Source organism: Acomys minous (genome assembly GCF_964271855.1).
Source record: "Acomys minous genome assembly, chromosome: 14".
NCBI classification, from domain to species: Eukaryota; Metazoa; Chordata; class Mammalia; order Rodentia; family Muridae; genus Acomys; species Acomys minous.
Window position 1 is genome coordinate 95,765,959 of NC_140496.1, and position 27,560 is coordinate 95,793,518.

Below are 27,560 nucleotides of genomic sequence, written 5' to 3' on the forward strand. Positions count from 1 at the left end.
AGGAAATTCTTTATGAGGACTGACTGAAGCTAGGTATTTTGGCCTTTCTTCTAGAAGGAGGTCAAAACGGAACAGAACTTAAGGTACGAGCAGAGAGCCTCTTGCTTCAAAGTCCTATAAAAAAAACAAGTGTACCTCCCAATGTAAGACACTCATACTTGCTAAGAAACACTTGTTCCTTGGCATTTGTAGAGAGGGATGCAAGGACGCATCCGCTCCATCACTTATTCCTTTGTGCATGTCATACATATTCCCCAGCTGTCCCCCAAGCATCATGCACTGGGTCTGGGTTGAGGTCCAGAAAAGGGAAAAGCCACTGCAATGACTCTGCAGGCTATAGTGAGAATTGAAGGGTTCCCACCATGTGTAGGAGGAGAGCTTCTGTCAGCACTCTGTTCAAGTCTTGCCAGTGTTCCGGCCATCCACTGAGAAATTCAGACAAGCAGGGCAGGCAGGAAAATGTTCTTTATCATTCAAGATGGCATTAACAGAACTGGAGGAGGCTTTCTTCAGCCACTGAAGTCTGAGTAGGCAAATGTGCAGAGAAAAAGTGTATGTATACAAAAGGAATAATATTCTGAAGAAAAAAGAATAAACAGGAAGTTCAGGAAAATGTGACATAAGTCCTGTTTAATTTTCTAGTAGTCCATTTCATGCACCGTGTGAGGTTACCTTACATGCATTTACATAGTGATTCTTCAAACAACTCTATTTGGTCACATTATATCATTTTCTGTCTAAAGATAAGAAAAAGTGGCAGTTTGGTTCTAGGAACCCACCCACCCATCCTCATGTACACAAAATTTCACTGATGCTCAACTCCATTATATCAAATTACTTAATGTTCACGTGTAATATAACCTGCCCTCCCGTGCATACTCCTTCATCTCTAGATGGCTTCCAATGGCTGCTGTGCTGTTGTTGAGGGGATGGGAGAGAGAACAGGATGGTATGCCTTTCATCTCCAAATATTTTCCATCTGTAGTTATTGGCACAGATGTAAAGCCAGATAGATATATACAATTCAACTTTGTATTATGTACAGTGTGTGTGTGTGTGTGTGTGTGTGTGTGTACATGTGAATGATCTACTTCAGAATTATCTGAAAATGCTGTAAAACTAATGACAGAAGATCATTTAGCTAAATCCTTAAAGAAAGAACTCATTAACATCCTCTCTCTCTCCCTCCCTCTCTCTCTTCCTTTCTCTCTTCCTTTCTCCTTTTTTCCCTTCCCCCTTCCTTCCCTCTGTGTGTGTTGCTCTTCACACACACACACACACACACACACACACACACACTCCACTGCCAGTCTTGGAGTGCAGAATGGTTGTCTCACAAGAATAACACAAAATCCTACTGATCAGCTGTTAACCAAGTAGCTTTTGCACTAGCAAGTCAGGTACATTCTTGGGAATAGAAGACACTTTCTTTCTCCAAGACTGCAATGAATTCCAGCTTGTTTCACTTTTTAAATTTTTAATTATTTTTATTTTATGTGCATTGGCACTTTGCCTGCACATATGTTTTTGTGAGGTTGTCAGATCTTGGAGTTATAGACAGTTGAAAACTGCCATGGAGGTGCTCGGAATTGAACCCAGGTCCTCTGGAAGAGCTGTCAGTGCTCTTAACCACTGAGACATCTCTCTAGCCCCTCTAGTTTGTTTCTAATTTGCTTAATTCTCTGCTGTCTTTACAGTACCTTCCAGGAAACACATGGTTTGGAAGGACTCACTTAGAATGCTTCAAAGTGAGTTGTAAATGCATCTTTCCTTAGTGTACATAGTTTTTCCAATTCTGACAAATTTTTTTCAATATGCAAAATCCACCCGATTAAAGCGCTGCCCAAACAAAGTGAAATACTTACCCTGTCCTCCCAAGGGCAAGAAGCTTCAGAGATTTCATGAACTTACCTCTTTTGGGGGCAGTAAATGGTATTTACGCTCTTCAGAGGTATAAAGGACTCTAGGCCACGTCTCCCTGGCATCTTTTGGGAATCTGAAAACTCCTTGCACATACATCTGCAAATAGACATGTCGTAGATTAAAATTGGATCTTAAATTTACCATGGGTGCAGGGTGCAGTAATTCCAGCAGTTGGGGAGGCAAAGGTAGGTGGCTCTCTCTGAGTTCAAGGCCAGCCTGGTCTACAAAGAGAGTCCAGGACAGCTAAGGCTACACAGAAAAACCCTGCCTTAAAAAAACAAACACACAAAAAACTACCTAAATGTATATGGATAAAAATATGTCTTGTTCTTCATGACATATTTAAAGTATTTTCAAAGGGAATTTTAGCTTTATTAATTTTGATAATTCTGCATTTGAAACCAAGAGCAATGTTCTCACTTATAAAATAGGTGGGTATTTTTGCTCCGATTATAAGTCACAGGTGGATTTATCATGACTATAATATATACTTGTACATGGAAGCCATGCCAAAAAGTTTTGAATGGCTATGCGGGGTCTGCCATTTGATGACACCATATAAATAAAAGTGATGTGATATTTGAACTAATAAAAAATTTAAAATTACAAACCAATTAAGATAATGTTGGAATGCTCAGACTTAAAAATCATGACTCAAAATGCACAGAAATATAAGCAGACAAGCTTCTAACCAGGAAAGAGTTCATTTTTGACTCTTTGGCTCAAATCAGCACATCCGTGACATTTATGTATCTTTAAGCCATAAATCAGTGCTACACAGTGGAGGTGAAGGGGGAGGCTATCAGCCTCACCCAGGAGGCATTTCCCAATGACAATAGATCTCCTCCCTCTCAGATTCTACCTGAGATGTGTTTCTAAACTTTAGGATACCATCTGCTCACTTACGGTAGACATTTTTATCTCCCAAAGGGCAGGATTGTACACACAAACCTTTTACATACATGGCAGGAATGGGGGTGAAACACACATCAATGACATAATCTTTCCAATGAATGCCGACCAGTCAAAAATATCTATGCCTGTAATATCTTCTGAGTGATGCATTCAATTGGTTATCCTCTTGTACTAATGAGATAAAAAAATGATATTTTAAGTTCTCATATAGGTCATGAGACTTTAGCAAACTTGGCTTGGTTCTGGGAGACTTTCACTGCTCTGAATCTTTGTAGAATTAAGTAAGAGCCCAGCTCCAATCAGCTGTGGCTACTAGAAAGCCACACTGGCTTACACCGAATCCGTTATACATTCCAGTAATATGCACAATCCCCATCCTCTGCCTTCCTGGGAACATATGCCACGTTCCCTTTGCTGTGTCTCCCTTTCAGAAAGATGGGGAGGATTTAGAGATATTGTTCTGTTTTCTACACAACCGACCTTCTAGGCTTCCTTTGCTGAAAGTGTTATCATGAAGTTGTGAACATAAGGTATAAACATAAGCACACACGCTGCTCACATCATATGCTACCATCATATAATTGAATCATTTCACTCTTGTATTCTTTTGCCAACTTTTTGACTGTGGAATACGCTGAGTCTTTAACTAAATTTTCATCGGGTACTCTCCATTAAAATATTTCTATGAGTGGGTACAATGCTTCAAATTATAAAAACGTATGAATACAAAACTGCTCAATATTTTATATCACAAGCATTACACTTATGTATGATTTTTCAGTGTCTTTTGTTAGCATGTATTTATCAAAGTATAGTGGTATTTTAGTTGCTCATGTTCTGTGGTAATCATGTTGACCAAAATAAGAGGTTTATAGCAGTTGCTATCATAATGTAGCATTACTGTGCCAACTTACAGATGAGTAGAGAAGAGTGGACTTTTACAGGGTCACATTGTTAGTTAGAGGCAGGACAGCAACTAGAAGGCAGGTGCTTTTATTGCAAAGGTTATTCTCAGAAAGACTCGATGCAGAGACTGCACTGGTTTCGATGTCTCATCCTCCTCTTCCATCTCACCCATGCACTTGGCCTCTGCCACCGAGAAAAACATGGTAGTTATGGTTGTACTCAAAGTTGTGTCAGCCTAAGCTCATAGCATTTTATATGCCTCTCTAATCCAAGATTACTTTCAGAGAATACAGAAAAAGCTGCTTTTAATACTTAAAAAAAAATCCTACTGAGGTTCTTTAACACGTGGCTAACTCATGTCATTCACTTACAGCAGTTTTCTGCCTGGGAGTTTCCATACTCTGCCCCTCCCTAAGGACGTGTCCTATAGAGGGAAGATTATCTGGTGGCTTTAGATGTGGGTCCTGAGGTGCTCCTCTAAGTCAGGAAAATAAATGGCCCCAGGTTCAGTTTAACTTGCACCTTCTCTGTATTTAGGGAGATGAACCTCATCAAGTTCATTTCTTCCCTAACCAGAAATGCAAGTCATTTTCTTGTCTTTTCCTTCTCCGGAATGAGGCCCATTTCAAGATGAGTGGAAAGACAGTTCTGTTCATGTAAAGCCAAAAGATAGGAGCATTTAATTCATGTTTTGTTCTTGTTCATTTGCTAATTAGTTTATTTACTTTACATCCTGGGAGGAAGTTCTCCTACCTCTTCTCCTCTAAGTCTCTCGCTCTCACCCCCACCTCCTAGTCTGTCCTCCTCACCTCCCCATCCTTCCCCTTTGTCTCCTCCCTTTCCTCTCAAGGAAGGAAAGACTCCCCATGGGTATTAACCCATCTTGGTCTTGGCATATCAAATAGGTCTTGAACCATATTCTTCTATAGAGGCTAAACAAGGCCATCCAGTTAGGGGAAAGAGATCCAAAGGCAGGCAACAGAGTCTAAGGCAGCCCCTATCCCTGAGGTTAGAGGTCCTACATGAGGACCAAGCTGTACGTCTGCTACATATGTGTGAGGGGCTTAGAAAAAGTCCCATGGATGCTCTCAGTCTCTGTGGGCCCTATACATCCAGGTTAGTCGATTTCGTAGGTTTTCCTGTGGTGTCCTTGACCTCTTTAGCTCTTTCAATTCTTCCTCCCTCCCCCCCTCCCCCCGCTTCCACAAGATTCCCAGAGCTCTGCCTAATGTTTGGCTGTGGATCTTTGAATCTGTTTTCACCAGCTGCTGTGTGAAGCCACTCAGAGTGAAGTAACGCAGACCCAGAAAGACACACAGGGTATGTACTCACTTATAAGTGGATATTAGACATAAAGTACAGGATAGGTGTCCTACAGTCCACAGACTCAAAGATGCTAAGTAGCGAGGACAGGCCAAAGGAGGCTGTTTACATCTGTCTCAGGAAGGGAAACAAAACAGAAGTAGATGGAGGGAGGGAACTGGGTGATGGGGTGATGGGGAGGCAGGTATGGGAAAAATGGTAGGTGAGGGGAGGGGAGGGCTGAGAGAGAGAGAGAGAGAGAGAGAGAGAGAGAGAGAGAGAGAGAGAGAGAGAGAGAGAGAGAGAGAGAGAAAGAGATCTAAAATCATGATGGAGGGAGGACCTGTGGAACAGGGAGACTCCAGGGAGTCTATAGTGGTGCCCCTAGATGAGACTCCTAGCAGTGGGGGAAATGGAGCCTGAAGTGGCCACCTCCTGTAGCCACACAGGACTTTCAGTGGAGGTAGGGGGACATCAACCCACAAATAAAACCTTCGACCCAATCAATCAATGACTGGCCCAACTTGCGTGAAGGAGGGAGAGCATAAGGAAGGGAGCTCACCACCTACACTACTAGTAATATTCTGCTAGTCTTGTAGACAGGGTGCTATTAATGCATTTTAAAACTGGACATTTATTCTGTATGGATCAGTTTTTCAGGGTTTATTAAATAATGTATTTTATTTTTATTATAGTGACTAAACATTATCATGTATACATATATAACTGTTCCTTGACTTATATCCTAGATTTACATAAGTGAAATTCCTTAATTTATTAAGGCATTTTTGCATATGATGGAAATAGTACTCTAAAACACTAAGCATATGTATCATATAAAAAGTTAATTGCTTAATTGCATTTTTATTATCATAATGCCTGATTTAATAATACTCAGAATATGTCTTCCTTCATACAGTAAAATAACTAAATATTTGTGTTTGTTTATATATGTTTCCAATTACTATATTCAATTGCTTATAAAACAAAAATTTGATTAAATTTCTTAACTGTTGCCAAAGAGTCTGAGGTGTGTGAGATGCTAATTTGTATCACTTCTGCAATATAAATAGCTGTAAGGAAAAGATGCACCTGTAGAGGAATCCACTGAAGGTACCATCAAGTACATACACATCAAAGACCACATGTACTTGAGGGCTTTAAAAAATGAGCACTTTAGCGGGATTCTGAGGAATTGGCATGATGAGACACTTTTTAGATACACCAAAGATCTTGAGTAAAAGCAATGAGATTTGGACTTTTCTTCATCACTAGCAATTGTTACTTGGAGAAATGGGGCATGGAACTAAGCAGAGAATTCTCAACAGAGGAATATCAAATGGCTGAGAAACAAAGAAATGCTCAACCTCCTTAGTCATCAGAGAATGCAAATCAGAACAACTCTGAGATTCCATCTTACACCCATCAGAATGGCTAAGATCAAAAATTCAAGAGACACCACATGCTGGCGAGGATGTGGAGAGAGAGGAACACTCCTTCATTGCTGGTGGGAATGCAAACTAGTACAGCCACTTTGGAAATCTATCTGGTGCTATCTCAGAAAACTGGAAATAGGGCTTCTGCAAGGCCCAGCTATTCCACTCCTTGGAATATACCCAGAAGATGCTCCACGACACAAGAAAATTTGTTCAACCATGCTCATAGCAGCCTTATTCATAATAACCAGAACATGGAAACAGCCTAAGTGTCCCTCAGTAGAAGAACGGATAAAGAAACTGTGGTACATTTACACTATGGAATACTACTCAGCTATTAAAAACAAGGAATTCCCGAAATTTGTCGACAAATCGATTGAACTAGAAATGATCATAATGAGTGAGTTAACCCAGAGCAGAATGAGTCAAATGGTATATACTCACTTATATCTGCATACTAGCCCAAGGGGCATGTCCCATGAAAGTCTTCACTAATCAGGAAACTGGGACAGAGGGGAGGACATCCTATTGGGACTCTAGATGAGAGAAGCATGGGAGAATGGCAAAGTTGAAGGATCCAGAGGGTCCTAGAAACCTACAAGAAGAACATTATGATAGGCAGATTTGGGCCTAGGGGTCCTACTCAAACTATGGCACCAGCTGAGGACAATACAGGCTGTAAACTTCAAACCCCTACCCAGATCTAGCCAATGGGCAGAACATTCTCCACAGTTGAGTGGAGAGTGGGGTCTGACTTTCACACATACTCAGGTGCCTCATATTTGACCCCTGAATGGGCACTCAGAGGAAGGACAGCAGGTTACCAAGAAGAGACTTGATACCCTATGAGCATATACAGGGGAAGGAGGTCCCCCTCAGGAACAGTCATAAGGGAAGGGAGTAAGGGGAAAATGGGGGGGAGGGAAGAATGGGAGGATACAAGGGATGGGATAACCATTGAGATGTAATATGAATAAATTAATAAAATTTAAAAAGAAAGAATTCATTTCCCTTTTTACATTCATCATTCATTTTGGTAAAGTCTGCCAACCTATTAAAGACAAAATGCATCCTCATCTGGGTTGCAGCACCAGTAAAAATAAATCTACCTTAAAGAAAGAAAGAATTAATAAGTTCTAATTAATAGTTCTAATAAGAACTAATTAAGTAACAGAATGGGGACTGGAGAAATGGCTCAGTAAATAAAGTACTTGAATCACAAGGGCTTGAGTTCAGATCGTCAGAACCCAAGCAAGCATGGTAGCATCCCTGGTGCTGCACTATATGAGATGGGGACAAGATGACTTTGGGAGCTAGAAGCCAGCCAGACTGATACACACAGCGAAGATCTGGGCCAACCAAGAGATCCTATTTCAAACAAAAAGAAAGTATCTAAGGACTTGGAGGGAAGTTATCTTCTGACTCCAAAAAGCCTGCTGGACAGATGTGCCTGCACACACACACGCACACCCACACACCCACACCCATACCCACACCCACACACACATACACACACACTTGTACACACTTGCACACAGACAAATGTATCTACACACAAAGAAATTATAGAGTGTATTTTTATGTTGAAAGTTGTTAATGATATCATGAAATGAACTTGGCAATTCCCATACAACTTGTTTCATTCTTCATTTATGTCATAAGCCCAAAGGTCAAACACTTTCTCTTTTGTCTGGTTTAATCATATTGTGTTTTGATTGGGTTACATATACTGTAATGCCATTGTTTTTCATATAATGACTTGTGGTTAACAGGGTTGTCTGTTCTGAATTCTAAACTGTAATTTATGGCATATTTTTGTAAGACAAAGCAGCATACATTTCTAACAATGAATGTGTAAATAAATTCAGGAAAAAATAAAGATAAAGACACCAAACACATATAACTGACATAGGCTGCATCTTATAAAAGTTTGTCATAAATTACTGTTTTGTTTATTGTAAAAATATGTTTTGGTTACCTTTTATGTGCCAGAGACAGTTAAGGATTATGAAAAGCAAATAACATGGCTATGTGCACTAGTGAGCCATATTACACTTGGATGTAGCATTTCAGTCCCAATGCATGGCAGTAATCCTAAAAATCTATGTGTCCCTTTCACCCCTTAAATCTTTTTCTTTAATTCTTTAATGGCTTTAATTAAGTTAAGAGTAATTTATTGCTGCAAGTAGCTTTGCAGGGTTACCTAGCTTATTCTTAATTACATTGTGAATATTTAATAATACAATGTTTTTCATCCTATATTGTGGTGTAGCAGCCTCCATCCCATTTAGACATCTTGAACATGTTCCCTTTGCTCATTTTCTGTTTATTGCTTCTGACATGCGCACAATCACTGTTTTTTGTCTGGATTATTAGAGCTGACTTCTGATGCATACTCTGTAATTTCCCTAACACTTGGATACATATTGCACATATCTGAAATGTGGTTATAACATCACCTCGTTTTTAAAAGCCATTTACGTGTGTGTGTGTGTGTGTGTATGTGTGTGTGTGTGTGTGTGTGTGTGTGTGTGTGTGTGTGTGTGTGTGTTCTATCTACTTATAAGAGCCAATATGCCAGAAGAGAGCATTGGATCTCATAGATGGCTGTGAGTCACCATGTGGTTGCTGGGAATTGAACTCAGGACTTCTGGAAGAACAGTCAATGCTCTTAACCACTGAGGCACTTCTCTAGCCCATGACATTACCTCGTCTTATAAAACCTTTGGTGGCCTTCTAATGTACACATTACGTAAGACAGACCAAAGAGTGAAGCTTTGCAAGAAAATGACCCATGAACACACCCATGGGCCAATCTGATGGAGGCAAAACCTCAGCTGAAGGTGACTCTAGTTTATGTAAAGTTGACTAAAACTAACCAACATGAGGTGCTTTGTTGATGCTATTTCTTTATTCTCTTCTCTCTCTCTCTCTCTCTCTCTCTCTCTCTCTCTCTCTCTCTCTCTCTCTCTTGTTTTTCATGATAGGGTTTCTCTGTGCAGCCTTGGCTGTCCTGGATTCACTTTGTAGACTAAGCTGGCCTTGACCTCACAGAAATCCCCCTAACTCTGCCTCCCTAAGGCAGGTGTGTTCACCATGCCTGTCTTTGGTGATGATATTTTTTAAGAGAGAGAATAAAGAATGAGAAATGAAACTGATTGCTCTGGATTCCCTCATGATGGACTCTGGGAAAGCAGGTGTAACATAATGAAAAACTTTTAGTGCGGTTTTATGACAATAATATGAGGGTTTAGCAATGTAGGTCATTCTGGGAGTTGTGGGAAGCATGGCAGAGAAAGTGAAGGCATACAAATTACTTAGGAACTATTAAAAGGTCAGTTGGCACTTGCAGTTATGTGTAGCTATAAGCTGGTGAGGCTGGGATAAGTCCTATAGACATGTAAGTAGGAATATCATCTGGCTAGTGATTGTCGGGTGACACAGGGAGAAGAGAGAGAGGGTCTAATAGTTGAATGTTCTCTCCTGCTTGCATAGACAACTACAATCACTGCTCTTCAGTTGAGTACTCAAGTGAAGCAAGTTACACAAGGCAGCCATATCATACAATGTCTCATACACATTACAGAAAAACTGCATCTATATTTAGTCTTCACCACAGTCTTACATATTTATAAATTATTAGTTCCTTATGACAAAGATACTAAGCTTAGAAGTCATAGAGATTTCTTGAAAATAAAAAAGCAGTTATTAGAGAAAAAAATGAGACTGAAATCTGCTTTTACTGATCCTGGGTTTTCTCACCATTGCATTCAGTGTCTTATCTCTTCAGTCTGCAAATTAAGAAGTGGCACCATTTTCCATAAACATTCTTTCAAGTTACATATTCTATTTTTACCATATTTTTGTCTAACTTCCAATTGTTCTCTTCATATGCCAGTTACAACATGATGCTCATATGTAGAAATCATACCAGCCTTTATTTATTACTTTATTTGTATTACCTTCCTCTTTTGTGTAAATTTTAAGGTTTATTTTCAGCTATGCGTACATGTCTATGATCCCCAATATGTATGTGTAGGAGCCTGTGGAGCTGGAATTACAAACAGTTGTGAGCCACCTGATACTGGTGCTGGGAACCAAACCAAATCCTCTGCAAGAGCAGCAAGTACTTTTAGCCATGGAGCCATCTGCCCAGCCCCGTTCTTTTCCTTTTTAATTCCTCCCTTTGCATATTGTTACTCTTTTTCCTTCTTCCTTCCTAGGCTTTCCTGTTATTACTCCCTCTGTTGTCTTACTTTATTTTTGTAAACAGTACCTCTACAATCTATCTATCTATATACTTCGTGACATTTCTACCCATATGCTCCAGACCCCCCCATTCTATTAATACATCCTATTAGACATAATTTTACTACCCTGTCTATCGTTTTCTTTTCATTAAATGGAAAACACCCATCCATTTTACTCAGCCAGTAGTAGAACTACTTCCTATCTGCCTTTATGTCTTCAAATATCTCTTAGAGTCTTAAATATCTTTCCTTCTGTGCCTTTCTTTGTCCCTCCATTCTATTGCCCAACACAGCCGTTCTAGCCAGCATTCAGAACAGTATTCCTCATCCATAGCACCTCAAGGGGGTCACTGGTCAAACTGTCAGGACTAGACAATGAAGCTGCTTTGGCTATGGGTTTCCATAAAAGCTGTTGAGAATGGACCCAACGTTGCTGCACACTGGAGGCCTTCTCCTCCTTCCAACAGGGAAGGCAGACACGATGCCTAGAGCAGTCAAAGCCATCAGCATCTGTGAGAACAAAGGCCACATACTATGGGCATCAAGAACCAAGTCACTTAGAAGAACACAAGTGAGTCCCCAGAGCCATCTTGTACAGCCCACTCCCAGATTTCTTGCTAATAGAGATAAATGCTCTCATTGTTGAAGCCATGGGCACTGCTAGTGCAACTGCTTATGTATCACTTCTATTTATCTTCTTCCTATTATTCCTTCATTGACTTCCTGAGGCTCCATATTCCCACATGTTATCATTACTTAGATTTTTTTTCTCTATATTGTTTATTGATGTATCATCCTTTAGTGCACAGTGACTATTACCCACGGTATTCGTCTTCAGGGGACCTAGACTGGAGCTTCAATATAATAGGAGTAATGTGATAATGTTATAACTTGAATTAAATTTATACTCAATTCTTCCTGTCAGTTAACACTATCTACAGTGGCCCAGTGTTCTTCTCTTCATAAGCAATGCTTCTTTTGCTATGGTGTTGAGCTATGGGATGAAATTCTACCTTAGAACCAAATATGCCACACACCATTACAAAACAGAGGTCATGCTGATGGGACTCCCTCCGTTGTTGTGTTGGCAGTAGTTTTGCATTCTGTATTTGTACTCCTTCGGGGGAAATCCCTTCTTCCCAGTTTCAGCCCATGTTTCCAGCTTCCAAAAATGTGCACCTTGCACAACCCACATAGATCAATATAACGTCATTCGTATGGTCATAATGATTGCCTTGGTCAGAAGCATGAGGCTGAGGATTGGTCAAGGGCGTGCTTCCTGGATTCTGTTGGCCAGATGAGAATAGAGTTAGTCTTTATGATGGTATTGATAATGGTTAAAAACACAATAAACCAGGGGCTTCCAAGGCTTGCATACAACCATGGGGTCTCTCCAAGAAGGTAAAACACAAGTGAACTTTATCAAGATCTGGAATATGGGGATAAGAATCAATTCTGTTAGTTGATGGGTATGTTCCTGGGTCTTCAACACAATTGTTGCAATCTGATTGGCACTAAGAAATATCAGCTGTGGTGCTTAGCCACTCTGTTCCCTTCCACATAAAAATAATAAATCTTAGGTTTTCATGAGACCCCAAATGTTCATGTGTTGGATAGCTGATTCCTCTCTACTGCAGTAGTGTTACCATGTGCCTTCTAGGAGGTAACTGAGTCATGTTACACTGTTCTCATAAATGTATTAAGTTATCATGGGAGTAGGCCTGTGTGTGTGTGTGTGTATAAATGGGTTTCTTATAAAAGAATGAGAGGCCTACCTGCTCCTGCTCTATCAAACCATATCATTGTCTTTACCCATTCATTAGATGAGTCAGCAAGCAGGAAAGAAGGAAATTTTCTGTTGCCAGTAACTCTATCCTTCGCAACTCTGCCTTCACAACAAAGGGAGATAAATGTGTTTATACACACACACACACACACACACACACACACACACATTACTATTTCCAGTTCTTTTCTTATAGTAGTATTAATGGAGTAAGCCAACAGTGGTACTTTAATCAATATTCAGTGTGAGAATTAAGTGAGATAGTGCACAAAGAGCTTAGAATCATCACTTGCACATTGCAATCAGTCCATAGGTGTCAGCTACTAGGAACACACACATTTGTTCCCACGGTTTTTAGGTTAGGTAGAGTCATAAATTATCACTTTATAAAAGGTTGCTTAAGACAGGTTGCTTTCCCTTATGAAGAGTCTTGTTTAACATGATTAACAAAAAACCAGAAAGATCCCGAGTGTACTGGGACCAGTCTCTTTCTCTAGGTTGAGAAAGAGACTAGGGGTTGAATCAGCTGGTTCTGGACCATATGGCCTTCCTTACTTGAGTTCTACCAGTCATGTTATCTGTGGCCTGCACACTTATTCCCCACTCCTAGTTAGGAGGAGTTCTCCTTATTTTCATCCTACTTATTTGTTAAAGTCTGCATCCATGTAGACAGTTAGCAGTGTCTCCACTCTGTAGAATTATTTTTAGATATCCATTAAAATACCAAAAAAAATGTGCAGAGTCAAACATGAGTACAGAGATAAAAGTGAGAAAAAAATATGTCTGCAATGAAAATATAATGCTCAGTTCATTTTACTTATCCCTGCACTGGAAACTTTTTCCACAGTGGTTTAGTGTAAATACTACTATTACTAAGCAGCCCACATACTAAATAGCAGACTTTTCTTGGTGTAGATTTCTGGAGGGATATGCAGGGGATTTGCATGCTTAATTCCCATTAGCACCTGTCACTGGGATTTATTATCCCACAGTTAATTCTCCACTTACCGGAGCCAAGAAACAGGAAGCCCTTGTACATGGATTGAAATGAAGCCTTTTATTTTTCATGTTGGTTCCTTAAACACCTGCGTTATTCCAAACCTGAAAGGTCACATTTAGATACACTTTGGGTTAAAATTTATTCCCACTTGATTTTTATTCAACAGTTAGAAAAGTCTACATATCATTTGAAATTGCACAGCGTGCTATTCAGGACTTGGCTCAGTTTTCAAGTCCACTGGCTCATATTCCTCTATTCAATATCCAAGAAATATTTACTGACTATGTCTAGGCTGTGTTCTCTACTGTGGGCAGAGAGTGCCTTCCGTGATAGGAAAAATATCCTCCCCTTGGGTTGCATACATTCTATGGGCAAGTATTTATACTTGCCCATATTTATGCATGCACATACACATATAGCTGTACAAAATAAGCATTTGAATACGTGGGCAGATATGTAAAATAAGTACTAGTTAGAAAATCCAAGGTGAATGAAATGATAACTTCTTTCTATTTCTGAGAAATTAGTCAGAATCCTCTCTGGGCAGAGATATTTGTACCCACATCTCAGAGACTTAGCGAGCCCTCCTCCCACAGAAGCCTCTAAAACACTGCACTACTGTTTTCGCGAAGAGGAGATTGTGTCAGTCAGTGACACTAGGCAGAGTGCTGATACAAAAGCAGTGTGTAGCCTGCCTGCGTGCTGGGCCCCAGCCCCTGCACTCTCACTTTCCTGTCTCTCCTTCATCCGCACACTTCATTTCTCAAACCATGCTCCTGCCCTCTTTAGGCTGGATTTCAGTATTGAACTACTTTCTTTTGCCTTATCGCTTACTGCTGCTTTTAAGGAATTAATTTCATGCAGTATTGACTGCTGAGTGCTTCAAAGACCCAAACAAGAGGATGTGATCAGTTTAACCTTCCTCAATCGTCCCAGACTTTGAGGATTCTTCTGAGGCGAACCTTTCTGACAACTGGCCAACCAATCCTGACTGAATAACAAGTTATGGGTATTAGGCTCTGTGTTAGCAGTGTGGATGACTGGAGGATACGCAAGACAGGGTGTCTGCTTTAAATGAGTTAAATTCTAGTTAGCAAACACAGCCAAAGGAAGGTACAAAGAATAAATGACTAACTCCACAACTTTGCTGTTGCTGTTACTGTTGGAGGCAGGCTCTCTCTATGTAGCCCTGGCTATCCTGGAGCTCCCTGTGTAGGCCAGGCTGGCCTTGACCTTACAGAGATTCTCCTGCTTGTGGCCACCCCCACCCACTGGCCTGCTGAGATGGGAAACCTAACACTTTACATCTCTTTTGGAGTCTTGTTTACATGGCACTGACTATGCACAGGGGTTTCTTTCATGGACCGTAATCTCTTATCCTTCTTGGGGAAAGTGATAAAGCCATTAGATTTCGCCAGGGTCTGTCTCCTCTGGTGGTGCACTATTCAAGATAGTGACAGGTTATCAGCACCACCCACGGTGGCAGGCACGATCTCCATATGGCTGTTCACATGCTGATGATTAGTAACATAATTTTTTTTTAAAGCCATTTTACAGAAGCCACACTTCAAACGCCCAGCAGATACGTGTATGAACCAATAACTACAATTTTGGAGAACTCAGATACAAACATACACTCAACCTTGACTGAAGTAAGAACTGATGAACAGACCTGACTGAGGTAGCAAGAAAAGCTGAGAATCTTCTAGATCAGAACAGCAATCAACGATGAATTTATGCTGAATATTTTACTTGTATTTAACCCATTCAAATATCACAAAACCTTATGTATCATTGCTTCTAATAAACCCATTTCACAGATTGGAAAATAGAGACACCTGGTCTTTTAAGCCATGCCATCCAGCTCCTAAATCACTGTGGATTGATCCGCCCATCTGGCACCAGCACCTGACCTCTTGCCTAAATATCATGATGTGGCCATGTGGGGAAGCTAAAGAAAATTAAGCAATTTCGTTGTGGCAGGCAGAGTCTCCATGGAAATAAAAAAAAGGGGCTAATTTTGTCAATGTCTCTCCCAAGAGTGACCTTTCCAAGTCTATGAAATTCATCGAAGGCATATATAGTGGGTAGAGGTTTCAGTAGAGCTGGGCAGGCAGTATCATGAGGCACTAGAATTAGAATATTTCAGAGAGAGAAAAAAAATCAAAACATGCAAAGGTTACCTGGCCTGCTCACACCACAACAGTTATGACTTATGACCACAGTTCAAATCAGACTTGAAATTCATGTATTTTTATCCCCCCTCCTTCCTGACTTCGTGTGTGTGTGTGTGTGTGTGTGTGTGTGTGTGTGTGTGTGTGTGTGTGTACACACATGGCTCTTTTCGCACTTTAAACTGAACTTTTACCTGATAAGGTAAAATTTTAAAATGTCTAAGAAAGAGATTTTTCTCACAACGCTGCCTTGTGGAGCATAGCTGGTGTGTTCATACATTCGTCCTCCTTTTGTCTAGATTGGTCTTATTTTACCCACCCATCGTTACATTCTTCCTTCATCCTTGTATCAGGAATTCACAGCCTAACTACTCCTCTGCCCCACCCCCAGTTCTTTTTTTCTGAATCGGAACAGATTTAGTCCTCACTTGCTGCGGTTTGGAATCTGCAGACTAAGTATCTACAAATTTTGTTCTGTTTTCTGGGAGTATTTCTTGGTATTGCCTCAGCACTCTTTATAAGCTCGAACTCAGCGGCCACCAAGATGAGCAGGCAGAGGAATCAGTACCAGGGGAGTTTCCATTGATTTTTAGTTTTTGTTCCACCGCAAATAGGTCACAGGCTCGCAGAGCATAAAACAGCCTGAGTGGCGCTGACAACCCAAAGATAGTGGATCTGTGGCACTGCAAAAGCTTTCTTGCCTTCCTTCCCATCTATGAGAACAAGTTCCAGCCCGCCTCGGCTCAATCAAGCGCAACTCCCCAAATCCTAGTGCGAGTGCATTCCTGGGGCGTCTGGCTGAGGCTTGGCCGGCTCGGGGACATAGCCAGGCGGTGGGCTGAGCTCCGCTGGACGCAGCCAAGTGGCCTGAGGCGCGCCTGCCGTGCAGTTAGAGCAGGAGTCTGGCGCCTGCCGGGAGGTAGCTCTGCCCCTTGCCGTGGTTGCTTCTGCCCCCAGGTGTCCCTTGTCAGCGCTGGAACGAGTGAAGGAGTGAACCCAGCGGACTCCACCTTCCGCGCGAGGCGTGGATCTCGCTCCGTCCTCGCTTACATAAGGCGGGCGAGCGCGCTCCCGCAGTCGCTTCCTCCCGCGCGGAGTGGGGCCGCGCCCTCCACGCCTCCTCTGCAAGCGCCTCCCAGGACCCCCCGCTCGCCCCACTCCAGGAGGGGACTGTCGCTGGACCGTCGGCGGACGAGCGGTAGCTGGGCGTCTCTCTCTCCTGCACAGTAGCACAAGGATCTGAACCCTGAGCGCCTCGCCGGCGCGCCTCTCCTCCCACTCTTGCCATCTCCCCTCCCCGGCGCTTGGGCGATCCCCGCGGGCGCGGGGACCCGAGAGCAGCGCCCGCTAGGTTGGCGGTGTAGCTGCGGGAGCGCCCGTGGTGGCCGCGCTGCGCCTCCCTGCACTTCCCGAGTGGGGGCAGAGCACTCGCAGGAGGGAGACGTCAGTGGCTAGGCGCAGTGGACGAGGGACCTTCAAACTCCTCCTCGGAGGCTCCTCTCCACCCCCTTTGGCCCCTGCCCTTGGAGAAAGTGGAGTGTGGCTCTCGTGTTGCTGTTATTTCTCTGGACTGCCTGGCGGTGGCCGGATTCAGCCTCCTGCCCGGCGGGGCTTTCTGCTGTTTGTGCGTCTCCTGGTGGCGTTCCCCTTCCCCGCACACCTCTGCCGACGATGAGGAAAGGTCTGAGGGCGACAGCGGCCCGCTGCGGACTGGGACTAGGATACGTGCTGCAGATGCTTGTGTTACCTGCCCTGGCCCTGCTCAGCGCCAGCGGCACTGGCTCGGCCGCTCAAGGTAAGGGGTCTGCAGGGCGAGGCGGTCACCTCCCTCTTTGCTTCTGCCTTCCCTCTTTTCTACCTCTCCTTGTCCTCCGTACGCCTAGCTTCCTTATCTGCCTGGTTGTCCTCAATGGAAACCACTTTAAATTCCACTTTCCTAACTAGTTAAGAAACCAGGTTTCTAGTCTTAGTTCCTGAGATGATGGGTAAGGATGGACCCAGGGTGTGTAAGTGTAGCAGTTGCCTCTGCGCCTGTGAGAGTATAGAGTGTCTTTTGCACTTTCAGCCCCACACGCTCACGTTGTTGAATATTGTACACACGGAGGTTTCCAGAGGCTTTGGATAATGACGGTGTGGTGTGCCATACATGCGCCCGATAAGTCTAGTGTGCAGAAGCTCCCCGCGGTGTGCGTTGGCTGGTCTTGTAGGATCTTCTCCCATCTCAGCTAAGAAAATATGCCCATTACCACCGAGGACCCAGAGGCGCTGGTGCCCCTAGACTGCTGGTGAGGAGCTATGGAGATGCTTAATTCTCCCAGAAAGGACAGGCTCCTGGTGCGCCTGCATCTCTGCTCACAATCCCTTCGTGTCACCCTCCCGCCAAGAGACCCTTGAAAAACTTCAAACCTACAGCTCAGGTGGGAGATTCTAGCTGTTCGAACCAAACGGGCGACCCCCCAGAGGAAGTGGCTCCGCTAACCAATTTATAACTGACATTTTAACGTATATAAGCCTTGAAGTAAATGTTTGGAGCCCCCGAGCAAAGCCAAGGTAGGAGGACAGTGGTCTAGAGTTGGGATGTGTAAGGGGAGAGGGGAGACACGTAGACTGAGTGCCATCCTGGGAGCTCCCTTCTTACTCCTTGAGTTTCACCAGTTTCCAGCCTTAGGTCTGGAAAGTGGATAAAAGAGAAAGGCAGAGAAAGAACACACATTGCCCTTTCTGGAGTCTCTCTGGCCACCTATGTAGCTAATCTTTTATCCAAGCCCAGTCCCCACCTGGATCTTTCTCACCCATTTTTAAAAATGAATGTATTTATTTTTTTTATTTAATGTATAAAGCCAGGAAGTAATAAAGCTTTGCCTGGAGAGAGGCAACAATTTCACACACACACACACACACACACACACACACACACACACACACACACACACACATCTACCTGGCTTGTTCCACTTCTTTATGAATTTGGAGAGCTTGGGAGAGCAAGCAGTAGCCCTACTGCTTCAGTAATGCTCACAGACTGGCATATCCTAAATGTAGACTACATGTCCTATAATCAACGACACTGGGGCAGGGAGGGGATGACAAAAGTGGAAGCAGCCAGCCCAGAGGTCAGGCAAGTCTGGTCCTCATGAGAGGTACATGATTAGCAAGACAGTGTGAATCAGTGATAGCTACTCAAGGAGTAAATTTTTCCTGCAACACTGCTAAGTGGCCATGGTCATAAATCTTTCCTTCCTTTCTGCCTCCCATCCTTGTGTGTCAGCTCTGGATTTCTTATGCATACCCCCAGAGCACATCTCACCATTCTCAAGGGAATCTGTGTTAGAAAGCCTACATGTCTTGACGTTGGTCAGAAGTTCACAGGACACTCTCCAGGAAAGCTTGGAGGAGGAACTTAGGAAGCCTAAGTGAGGAACCTGATGACCAGTTCTAGAATCAGCTGTGTGACTCCTGCTGGAATCCCTTGGCGTTACTGAATGCACAAAGGACTAATCCATCGGGGGTGAGAAGCAGGGTAAGGGAATGATTTGGGAAAAGGGCAAGTTAAAAGTCCCCCAACATGCCAAAAGGAGGCAGGATCCCTGTGGAGAGCTTACGACAGCCAAATTAAAAAGACTGGGTAGGAGAAGGATCGATAGAGATAATCAAACGGGGGGCTGTAAGTGGATTAATATTGAAAGAAGGGAGCAGAGGCTGAAAGGAAAAGAACTGGAGCTACTCAATGCCTCTTGCACTCGTTCTTCGCCTACATCAGACAAGTCAAAGGTTGAGGATTAATTATGATCTTAGAAAAAGAAAAGCAGGTTCAGCAGGGTGTGTGTTTGTGTGTGTGTGTGTGTGTGTGTGTGTGTGTGTGTGTATGTGTGTGTGTAAGGGAGTTTGGTGTGGTCTTTCTCCATTTACTTTCGTTGAGGGAGAATAACAATTTTTTTTCTTCAAATCATGTGGTCTGAAATGCAGGACTCTTACTTTTATCTTTGTTATCCTCCGTGTTCCAGAACACCAGCTCTTCTCCTGTTGTCTGTGAGACATCAAAGGAAGTGTAAAGCACAAAAAAATCTGCTATCAGCTACTGTCCCTGTGGCTGCTACTCATTAGCCAGGCCTGTTTACTACTGACCTGCTGTTAACACTTTATTCTGAAGTCATTTAGTGTAGGATAGTCTGGAAGGCAGGCCCCCATTTTCTCCAGTGTCTCCTTTCTCTTCACTTTACACTAGAGCTCGCACACATACCCTGAAGGTACCATTTGCCTGTTCTGATGCTTTAATGACCCTGGTGGACTATTTATGAATGGGAATACATACGCAATTAGACCAGGGGCATTCATTGAGTACTTTACCATGTGAAGAAGGATTATCATCTGTTGGAGCAGTACTTTGAAAATGAGAAGCTTTTGAAAATGTATAATTGGAAAACAGCCCAGGGGAGAAAACAAACAAACAAACAAACAAACAAACAACCACAAACAACAAAACACAGTGCTTCAGATAGAAGAACAGAGGGAGTGTTATTTGTGAGTGAACAAGCTTCAGCTGTGGTTTAAAGACAGACAGCAGTCATTTTAAACAGGTCCTTGGGAAGTTCTCTGAGCTGTGGGCAACAACTTTCCCCTCTCGGCCTGCCCTCTAATTGTTTCATTGAGGATAGCTGGGAAATCTTCACCCCAGGGAATTTTCAGGGCTCCTGACTTCGAAGAATGAAATATTTTTACTAGGAAAGGCAAGGGGAGTGTGTGTGTGTGTGTGTGTGTGTGTGTGTGTGTGTGTGTGTGTGTGTGTGTGTGTGTGCGCGCGCGTGCTCTCGCACCTGCACGCATGCCTGTCTGTCTGTGCCTCTTCTGTGTATTTATGATTTTTTGCCTCCTATTACTCCTATTATGTCACCCTTACCCATAATGATGTCTCTCTTATCTGCTACCGACTAGTGTTATGTGTGCTAACACTTTCAAAATTCAGACCAGAAAATTATTAAAGACTATTCAGAGATAATTCTCCTATTGCATAAATTTATAGTGTTTTAAGACAGCAAGTAACACACCTTTTTCCACAGAGGAAGAAAGAGTACTTTCATGACTTTATGCCTATTCGTAAGTTACAAATTGGTAGTGGGTTTTGATGGCAACACAGTTTGCCATATTTTCTCATGTGTACCTCGATGGAAGGACAAATTCATGTATGGACACTGGAGGTTTACAGTAAGGGAAAATAGGCAAGTTGGCTTTTGTTAGGCAAGTCGTTCTGTGCCTTCTAACTTACAGGATGATTAGAACGCCTTCAGAGAACAAACTTTTCAAGCACCTGCTTTTAAAACATGAGGAATCATGGCAGAGTGTGGTGGTGTATATCTCGTAAGACCCCCACTTTAGGAACCCTAGGTATGAGGAATGTAGCCAGCCTGTACAACAAAGATAGACTCTCAGTAAAACAGAGAAATTGTTACATCATAATAAACATCAGGGTTCAGCAGGGAAGGATCATTTGAAGTATCTATCTTTATACCCTGGGCACAGATCCTCATCAGGATCCATATCAATATATTTTAAACAACTTCGCCTAAGAAGATAAGGAAGGTATGAGAGCTCTTTGTTTATTTAGTGTTATTGTCAAGACTTAAATATAACTTTCCTGTAATGTGTGCTATATTCTCCTATTAGCATGAACAGGGGAGTGTGCTCCATTAGGTCTTAACTGCAGATAGCACTTTTCTATTTAGGCCAGGATTTGCTGGGGCAGCAGAGGGAGTCGTTCTCAGAAGAAACATTAGCACAGGGAGGCTGTAGCCATTTCTGGAAGATGCTGTGGGTAAGAAGTTGAGCCTAGACTCCAGCCTTGAAGATTTCAACCTAGATCTTTTCTACTTGAGCTTTGCATCTGTGGAACTTAAAAGCAAATCTGTTCCCATTTCCTGCATACTACACTTTTGAGGTCATTTGGATAGAGTGGGTATTAGGAGTGGTTTTGCATAGCAAACAAGTCCCATTCTGTGTGCTATTTATTAGAGACTTAGACTCAGATTGAGACTTGAATAAACTGTATTTGACCTCAAGACAAACTTATCAGCATATAACTTTCTAAGCTATAATAGTGAGTACAGATATGTTCCTTGTGTCAAGGAGGCCTGGATTCTACTGTGAGTGATGCTGGTAGTGGAGACAGTTCCAAAATTTCTATATATAGAAGATTAATGGTAATGATTTGGATGCAAATGGTAGGAAAGAGAACCTTGAGGGTTGAACCAGTCCAGATATATACTCTCATTCACACTCCCTACCCCCACCCCATCAGACTATGATCTTTTGACCTACCAATTTTGGCCCCCACCCCCATCACATTACTGGAATTACAGTTGTCTACCACCATGCCCAGGTTGGAAGTAAGATTTTCTTGAAGTTAAGTTTGCATTTCAAAAGTATTGGTTATATTCAGATGACTCTGCCACTTTGGTACAGGGCATTGAATCTAGGTACCTGTATACAGTATGCTAGGCAAGTGATGCTATATCATGAAGCTGTAGCCCCACCTCTATTAGTCAATGGCTATTTATCTGGGTTTGGACAGGTACAAGCTAACAACTGTTAATACTATGTGCCTGCTCTTTTAGTTAGCAAAATGCCTCATAATTCTCAAATCATCTCCTAGCCATGTGACCATGTTTAAGTTATTTAACCTTTCAGTATCTCAGTTTCCTCACATGTAAAATGAGAAAAAAATACATACCATATGTCATACTAGAGTTGAATTACTGTATGTCAATCAACTAGAGCAATAGGTAGCTCACATAAAATTACCACTTCCTGGCTTCCAACTTTGCAAAACACTGACACAAAGTGAGAGGAATGCTCCAGGACTTAAAGTTAGTCAAACACTATTTGAATTTTAATATTTAATTGCTTATAAATATAATGACATATACAATAAATATCATTGATCTTTTTATGTTGCTTCTGACCAACTTTTAAGACAAAACTAAGATTTCATGGGGCCTTTATGTTTATTTTACTTACAGTTAAGACAAACATTTATTTTTCCTGCAAAGTTCTCAGATACTCATTCTGGTTTAAGTTATCAATAATTAAATTCTGCACTTAATCCCAAATTACATATCTTCTCTCAGTTCTCTTTCCTTCTCTCTTCCTCTCTTTACCTCTCAATTTTATCACTGTCTCTGTCTCCTTCTTTTAATCAACAGCTTTTTGAACCTATGAATGGACTCTGGTTCCAGTACCAAACTTGTTTTATTATTGTTTGTATTTGTAAAGCATCCCATGAATCTGAGACCTTATCTATCCAGAGAGAGCATCAGGTCAAGGATATTTTTAGTAGAAACTCAGCATTGGTTTTGTGCTACTTGTTTGAAGGACATTTTTCGGAGTAATTTTAAATGCTACTGTATTCTCATTTGTAATTCTTTTTTTTTTTTAAGTTGTAACCTATAGATTCTCTTGTTGTGAGAACTTCTATGTTAAAATTTACAGAAGTTTATAAACGTTATTTTGTGTAAATATTTCTATAAACTCATAGAATCCAAAGAATTGAGTATGTTTATCCTCTCTGCTAGTTTGTATATGTCAAAATGCCCATTTATGAAAATCTAAAAGGTATGTTGCAAATAATTGCACTCTTTGTAAGGAAAATATTAGAAGCTATCAAGCTATAACTTGAGAATTTATTGAAGAGTTTTGACAGGTATTTGCAATGTGGGCTTCCTCTCATTCCCAGTATTACTTCCCCAACAGAATTATACAATGACGTTTTGAAAGACACTAGGATTATAAAAGAATTGCTAGAAATTAGGACCATAAACAAATTTGTCCTTCTCCACATAGTACTAAAGTCCTGTGACATCAATTAAACTGAAGTTACAATGTAGAAAGCAAGCTACAGCTTTGAAAGTGCCTAGCATGAAGATCTTTGTCCTTACCTCAGTATATCTCTTATTAGCAATGAACAGTAACTCAAAAGTGCTTTGCATTGCAAAGTGAAGCATAGCATCTGAAAACTCCAATGTTTGGGGAATATCCTCCTTTAATTAAGCAACACACTGAGTTTTATTTTCCCATGGAAGAGAAAGAAGACAAGGTGAACCTTCCTCATATCGGCATGCCTGTTGGAGTTCTTATTCATATAATAAGGATAACATAATCCTATTAACATACAATATTGATTAATCAAATTTAACTCCAGAGTTACAAGCCTTATTTGTTTTAAAATGTTGTGAGGATAGGCGGGTTTACCTTCATTAATCATTGTGTCATGTGGCTCCTGTGGCTAGTTTCATTTTTCAGCAATTATGAGAGCAGTAAAAAGGCCTTGTAGGATGAACACATACTATCTTTTTGTCCAGATACAGATGCTAAGCAGAAACTCCTTCATCACATTTAACATGTTTATTGATGAGTACTAACATTTCTCATATTTAATCAATTTCTTAATTGATTATTTAATTGTAGACTTCTTGAACTTAACTATAATTGATTGTGTTCTATTTTTTCCCTATTTAAAAGAAAAGCCCTATATAGGAAAGTTGATTTTAAATAAAAAATAAGTTGGTGTTTACATATTAAAATGTATTTGTAGTCTCCTTATTAATTCAAGTATGTTGCGGAAGATAAATGTAGACTTTTGTTTCTTCCAGCTCATTAATATGTAGGTGGGTGTAGAAATTATAAAAGTACTATAAAAAAGAATAATATAAAAGATAGAAACTTACACATTGTGAAAAGATTATATACAATTAATTCAGAAGACACATTCTCTCAGACAAGAGAAGTTTTGTACAATATGTTAGTTAGCCTGCGTGATGTAATAACATTTCTAATCATTGGCAAAGAAAAATCAAGTGTAAGCTTAAAATTAAAGAAAGAGTTTTGGACAACTCTATTCTATGTAAATTTACAAATTTGTTACTTGTACTTAAATATCCTAAATCATTATGCTATCATTTTTGGAATAACAAGGGCTGAAAAAAGTCCTTTGAACAACTCCTTTGAAAATTAAGCAGATGGTCAATTTCCTTGACAGAAGCTAAATGTGATAGTCAGCAACCATAGAACTGTTCCTGTTTTGTGGGGTTTGTGATATGACTTATCTTGGATCTAAGCTAAACAACCCACAAATTACTATCCCTCCCCCCCCCCCAAAAAAAAACTTGAAGACAGCAAAGACGAGTAAATTCTAGTAACTAAACTTTGAAGATTATGGGTATTCCATATATGTTTACTCTGTTTGGCATTAGGTCAAAAGAAAAATGATATGTTGTATGTCCTTTGAGTGAAGACTTTGAGAATGTACACATTGTGGCCACCCAGTGGAAAGACTCAAGTTTAGCAAGTAGCAATGCTGAAATCATTCTAAATAAAACAGTAATTATATTGCCTCTCATTTTCTTTGGCAATCTTCGGCCTTTACTCTGGATCTTTTTATAAGATGATGAGAGACTGTAACTTAAAATTGGCATGGGCACTCAGCACAGGGATGGGGGAAGCTGACACTTGCCCCTCACCCACAGGGCTTTTGCCTTGGAAAACAGAGACTCATTTCTGTGGTTGCTGTCAGGAATGGAGGGGAAACGAATGTTTAGTTGTTGTTTTGTTTTTGTTTTTGTCTTTATGATTCATTATTAGTTCTGTCTAAAATAGAGACCTAAGATGGATTTCTCTCATAATATTGAAGAAGTTATGACATAAAACTTTTATATAAATCATGTCTTAGTTGTCTTACTTGAACTGACATAGGAAATGGATTTCCAGAGTATTTTCAAAGGCTGTGTTTGTTAAGAAGTTATATCTTGATCTTTTGTGTACTTCTTTGGGCAGGATGTGCTTGACTGATGAGTGCTATGGCAGGGACCCACCAGTGATCTTTAGGAAATGTGTTACTTAATCTTGAGCTGCCTTGTTAAACATTGCCATCATAGACAACAATACTCTGTTGTTTCCCGTGGCTCACCTGCTTGGAAGAAATCCGATAGCATTATGTCCAAATTATGTGGGAATACTTAGGGACAATTGTCCTGAAAAAAAGAATTTGCTAAAGTGGAGCTGACTTAATAGAATTATAGTGCATTTAGAGAATGTCATCACTTTCTGCCTCTCCAGGTATACTGGATGAACGAAGTGTTTTCTTTTTTTAATGGCACTACTACACATATCTATCTATCTATAAAATAATGAAAGGACTACATTGAAATAGTTACCATTTATTTGCAATAACATGATTAAGAAAAGTAGAAAGATGGCTAGGAAAAGTATTAGCTGTAGGTGTGTCTTCCCAGTTGCAAAGGGGGAAGGAATCATGTTAGTGAATTTATTATAAACCACATGAAAGATTTGCATGTTATTTTTTACTAAATTAAATAACTGTAATTTTTTCTAGAGAATAATTTCTCACAGCAGTTTTAATGAAATTAATAATTTTAAAAGTAGATAAATTCAGTTTGATAATTTCCCATGAATGTGTGTATAAAACAATATGAATGTGCATTGTAACATGTTTTGATGTCTTAGAAAAAAAACATTTGTTTTTAAACGGACTTGGCAATTACCCTAAAGAATGGAACCTATCAAATGAAAGTTTTACTTTTACTTATAAAACTCATTCATGAAGGTGATTATAAACTGGCAATTCTGATTTAATCACGTATTTCTTAATAAAAAAGTTACATCCCACTTTTCTGCAAAAGTTGTCTTGGCAAGTTGCTAAGCTATTTCATTGTGTGGCGCACAGGCTGTCTCATCATAGAAACAGGTTGTCTCCTATTGCCAAGTGATGTCTCCTCTCTATGACCTGTGACAAACTCCTGTCTTTTTCCCACATAGTCTTATGGTGAGCTCTCATTCTCTGACTTAAGATGAATGTTTATGCTCAGTAAAATATCCACTTGCAAGCATGCAGGGAGAACATATTTTACACATGTTCCTGAAAGTTTTTGACTTCTCTAAGAAAGTCAACAGTGCTTTGGAAGTGTCACCTGTAAAGTGGTCTTATACATGGTCCCACTGGAGGCAGCTGGGGTCTTCTTTCCTGCTCAGAATCCAGGGATAGTCTGTTTTCTTCTTGAGAAAAATTGGGATTGTGATAAATCTTCTTGGTTTCCCACAGATGCCATATTAGTGGCTTTATTTCTAGTGTTATCAAAATATCCAATATTTTACTTAAAAAGGCAAAAAAAAAGTTACTTGTGTAGAAGACTATCCAGATTTTCATTCAGGATATGGCAATAATATGTTTCTTGCTTATATTAAGTACAATAATAAATATCTATAGACACAGTCAAATGTCATTTGGTAGAAGCTATTAACATATATACATTTTCAAATTTTTGGCAGTTTTGAACTGAGATGTTAAAAGTACACAAATTTGAGGATTCAGATAGCCATATTAGACATGCCTTCAGCCATGATTGACAAAGGGTTCTCATAGAAATATATAAAGTACACTGTGAAAAATGACAAGTTAAATATAATTCCTCACAAAGTTTTGTGATTACAAGTCTGAAAGTTAATGGGAAAGGTTGCCTGTTTAATGCTGAATTGCAAAGTTAAAAAGAGGTTTTTAAAGATAACAGCGACTCCAGAGTCCTTCGGTTTATTTAGCATTCAGTGACAGTCACTAAATTAGGGAAAGGAATGTTCAAACAACACACTTGAGGAAAAGTGATTTTTATAGAAAGGAACCATTTCTGCTAATAGCCAGTAACTGCACATAACCCCGCTGACATTAAAAGTCCATTAGCTAAGCCCAGTTTAAATACCAGCTGATGCCGTGTCAGCTAAATGTATGCTGGCATGTTTTCATAGAATGCAGTAATAGCAGTTGTATAGGTTTTTTTTTTCTAAAACTATGTACATTAAGTAAAACAA

The 27,560-nt window shown here is 40.7% G+C and overlaps 1 protein-coding gene and 1 long non-coding RNA gene across 3 annotated transcripts in view; one reads left to right on the top strand and one right to left on the bottom strand.

Moving 5' to 3' along the window:
* Positions 1 to 2,562: 2,562 nt before the first annotated feature.
* Positions 2,563 to 16,624, bottom strand: LOC311582809. Its single transcript, XR_014774245.1, has 3 exons — positions 13,527 to 16,624; positions 3,753 to 3,927; positions 2,563 to 3,009 (listed from the first exon to the last, which is right to left on the bottom strand). It is a non-coding gene; the product is annotated as an uncharacterized lncRNA (long non-coding RNA).
* A 147-nt stretch (positions 16,625 to 16,771) lies between these two features.
* The window catches only part of UNC5C (unc-5 netrin receptor C), a 344,814-nt gene continuing 334,025 nt past the window's right edge, over positions 16,772 to 27,560 (top strand). The window contains exon 1 of one of the 2 annotated variants that reach the window (XM_084756065.1): positions 16,772 to 17,487. In XM_084756065.1, the coding sequence (XP_084612191.1) occupies positions 17,364 to 17,487 (124 nt within the window). In that variant the 5' untranslated portion in view covers positions 16,772 to 17,363. The remainder of the gene's footprint in view (positions 17,488 to 27,560) is intronic. The other variant, XM_084756066.1, reaches the window with a different exon arrangement.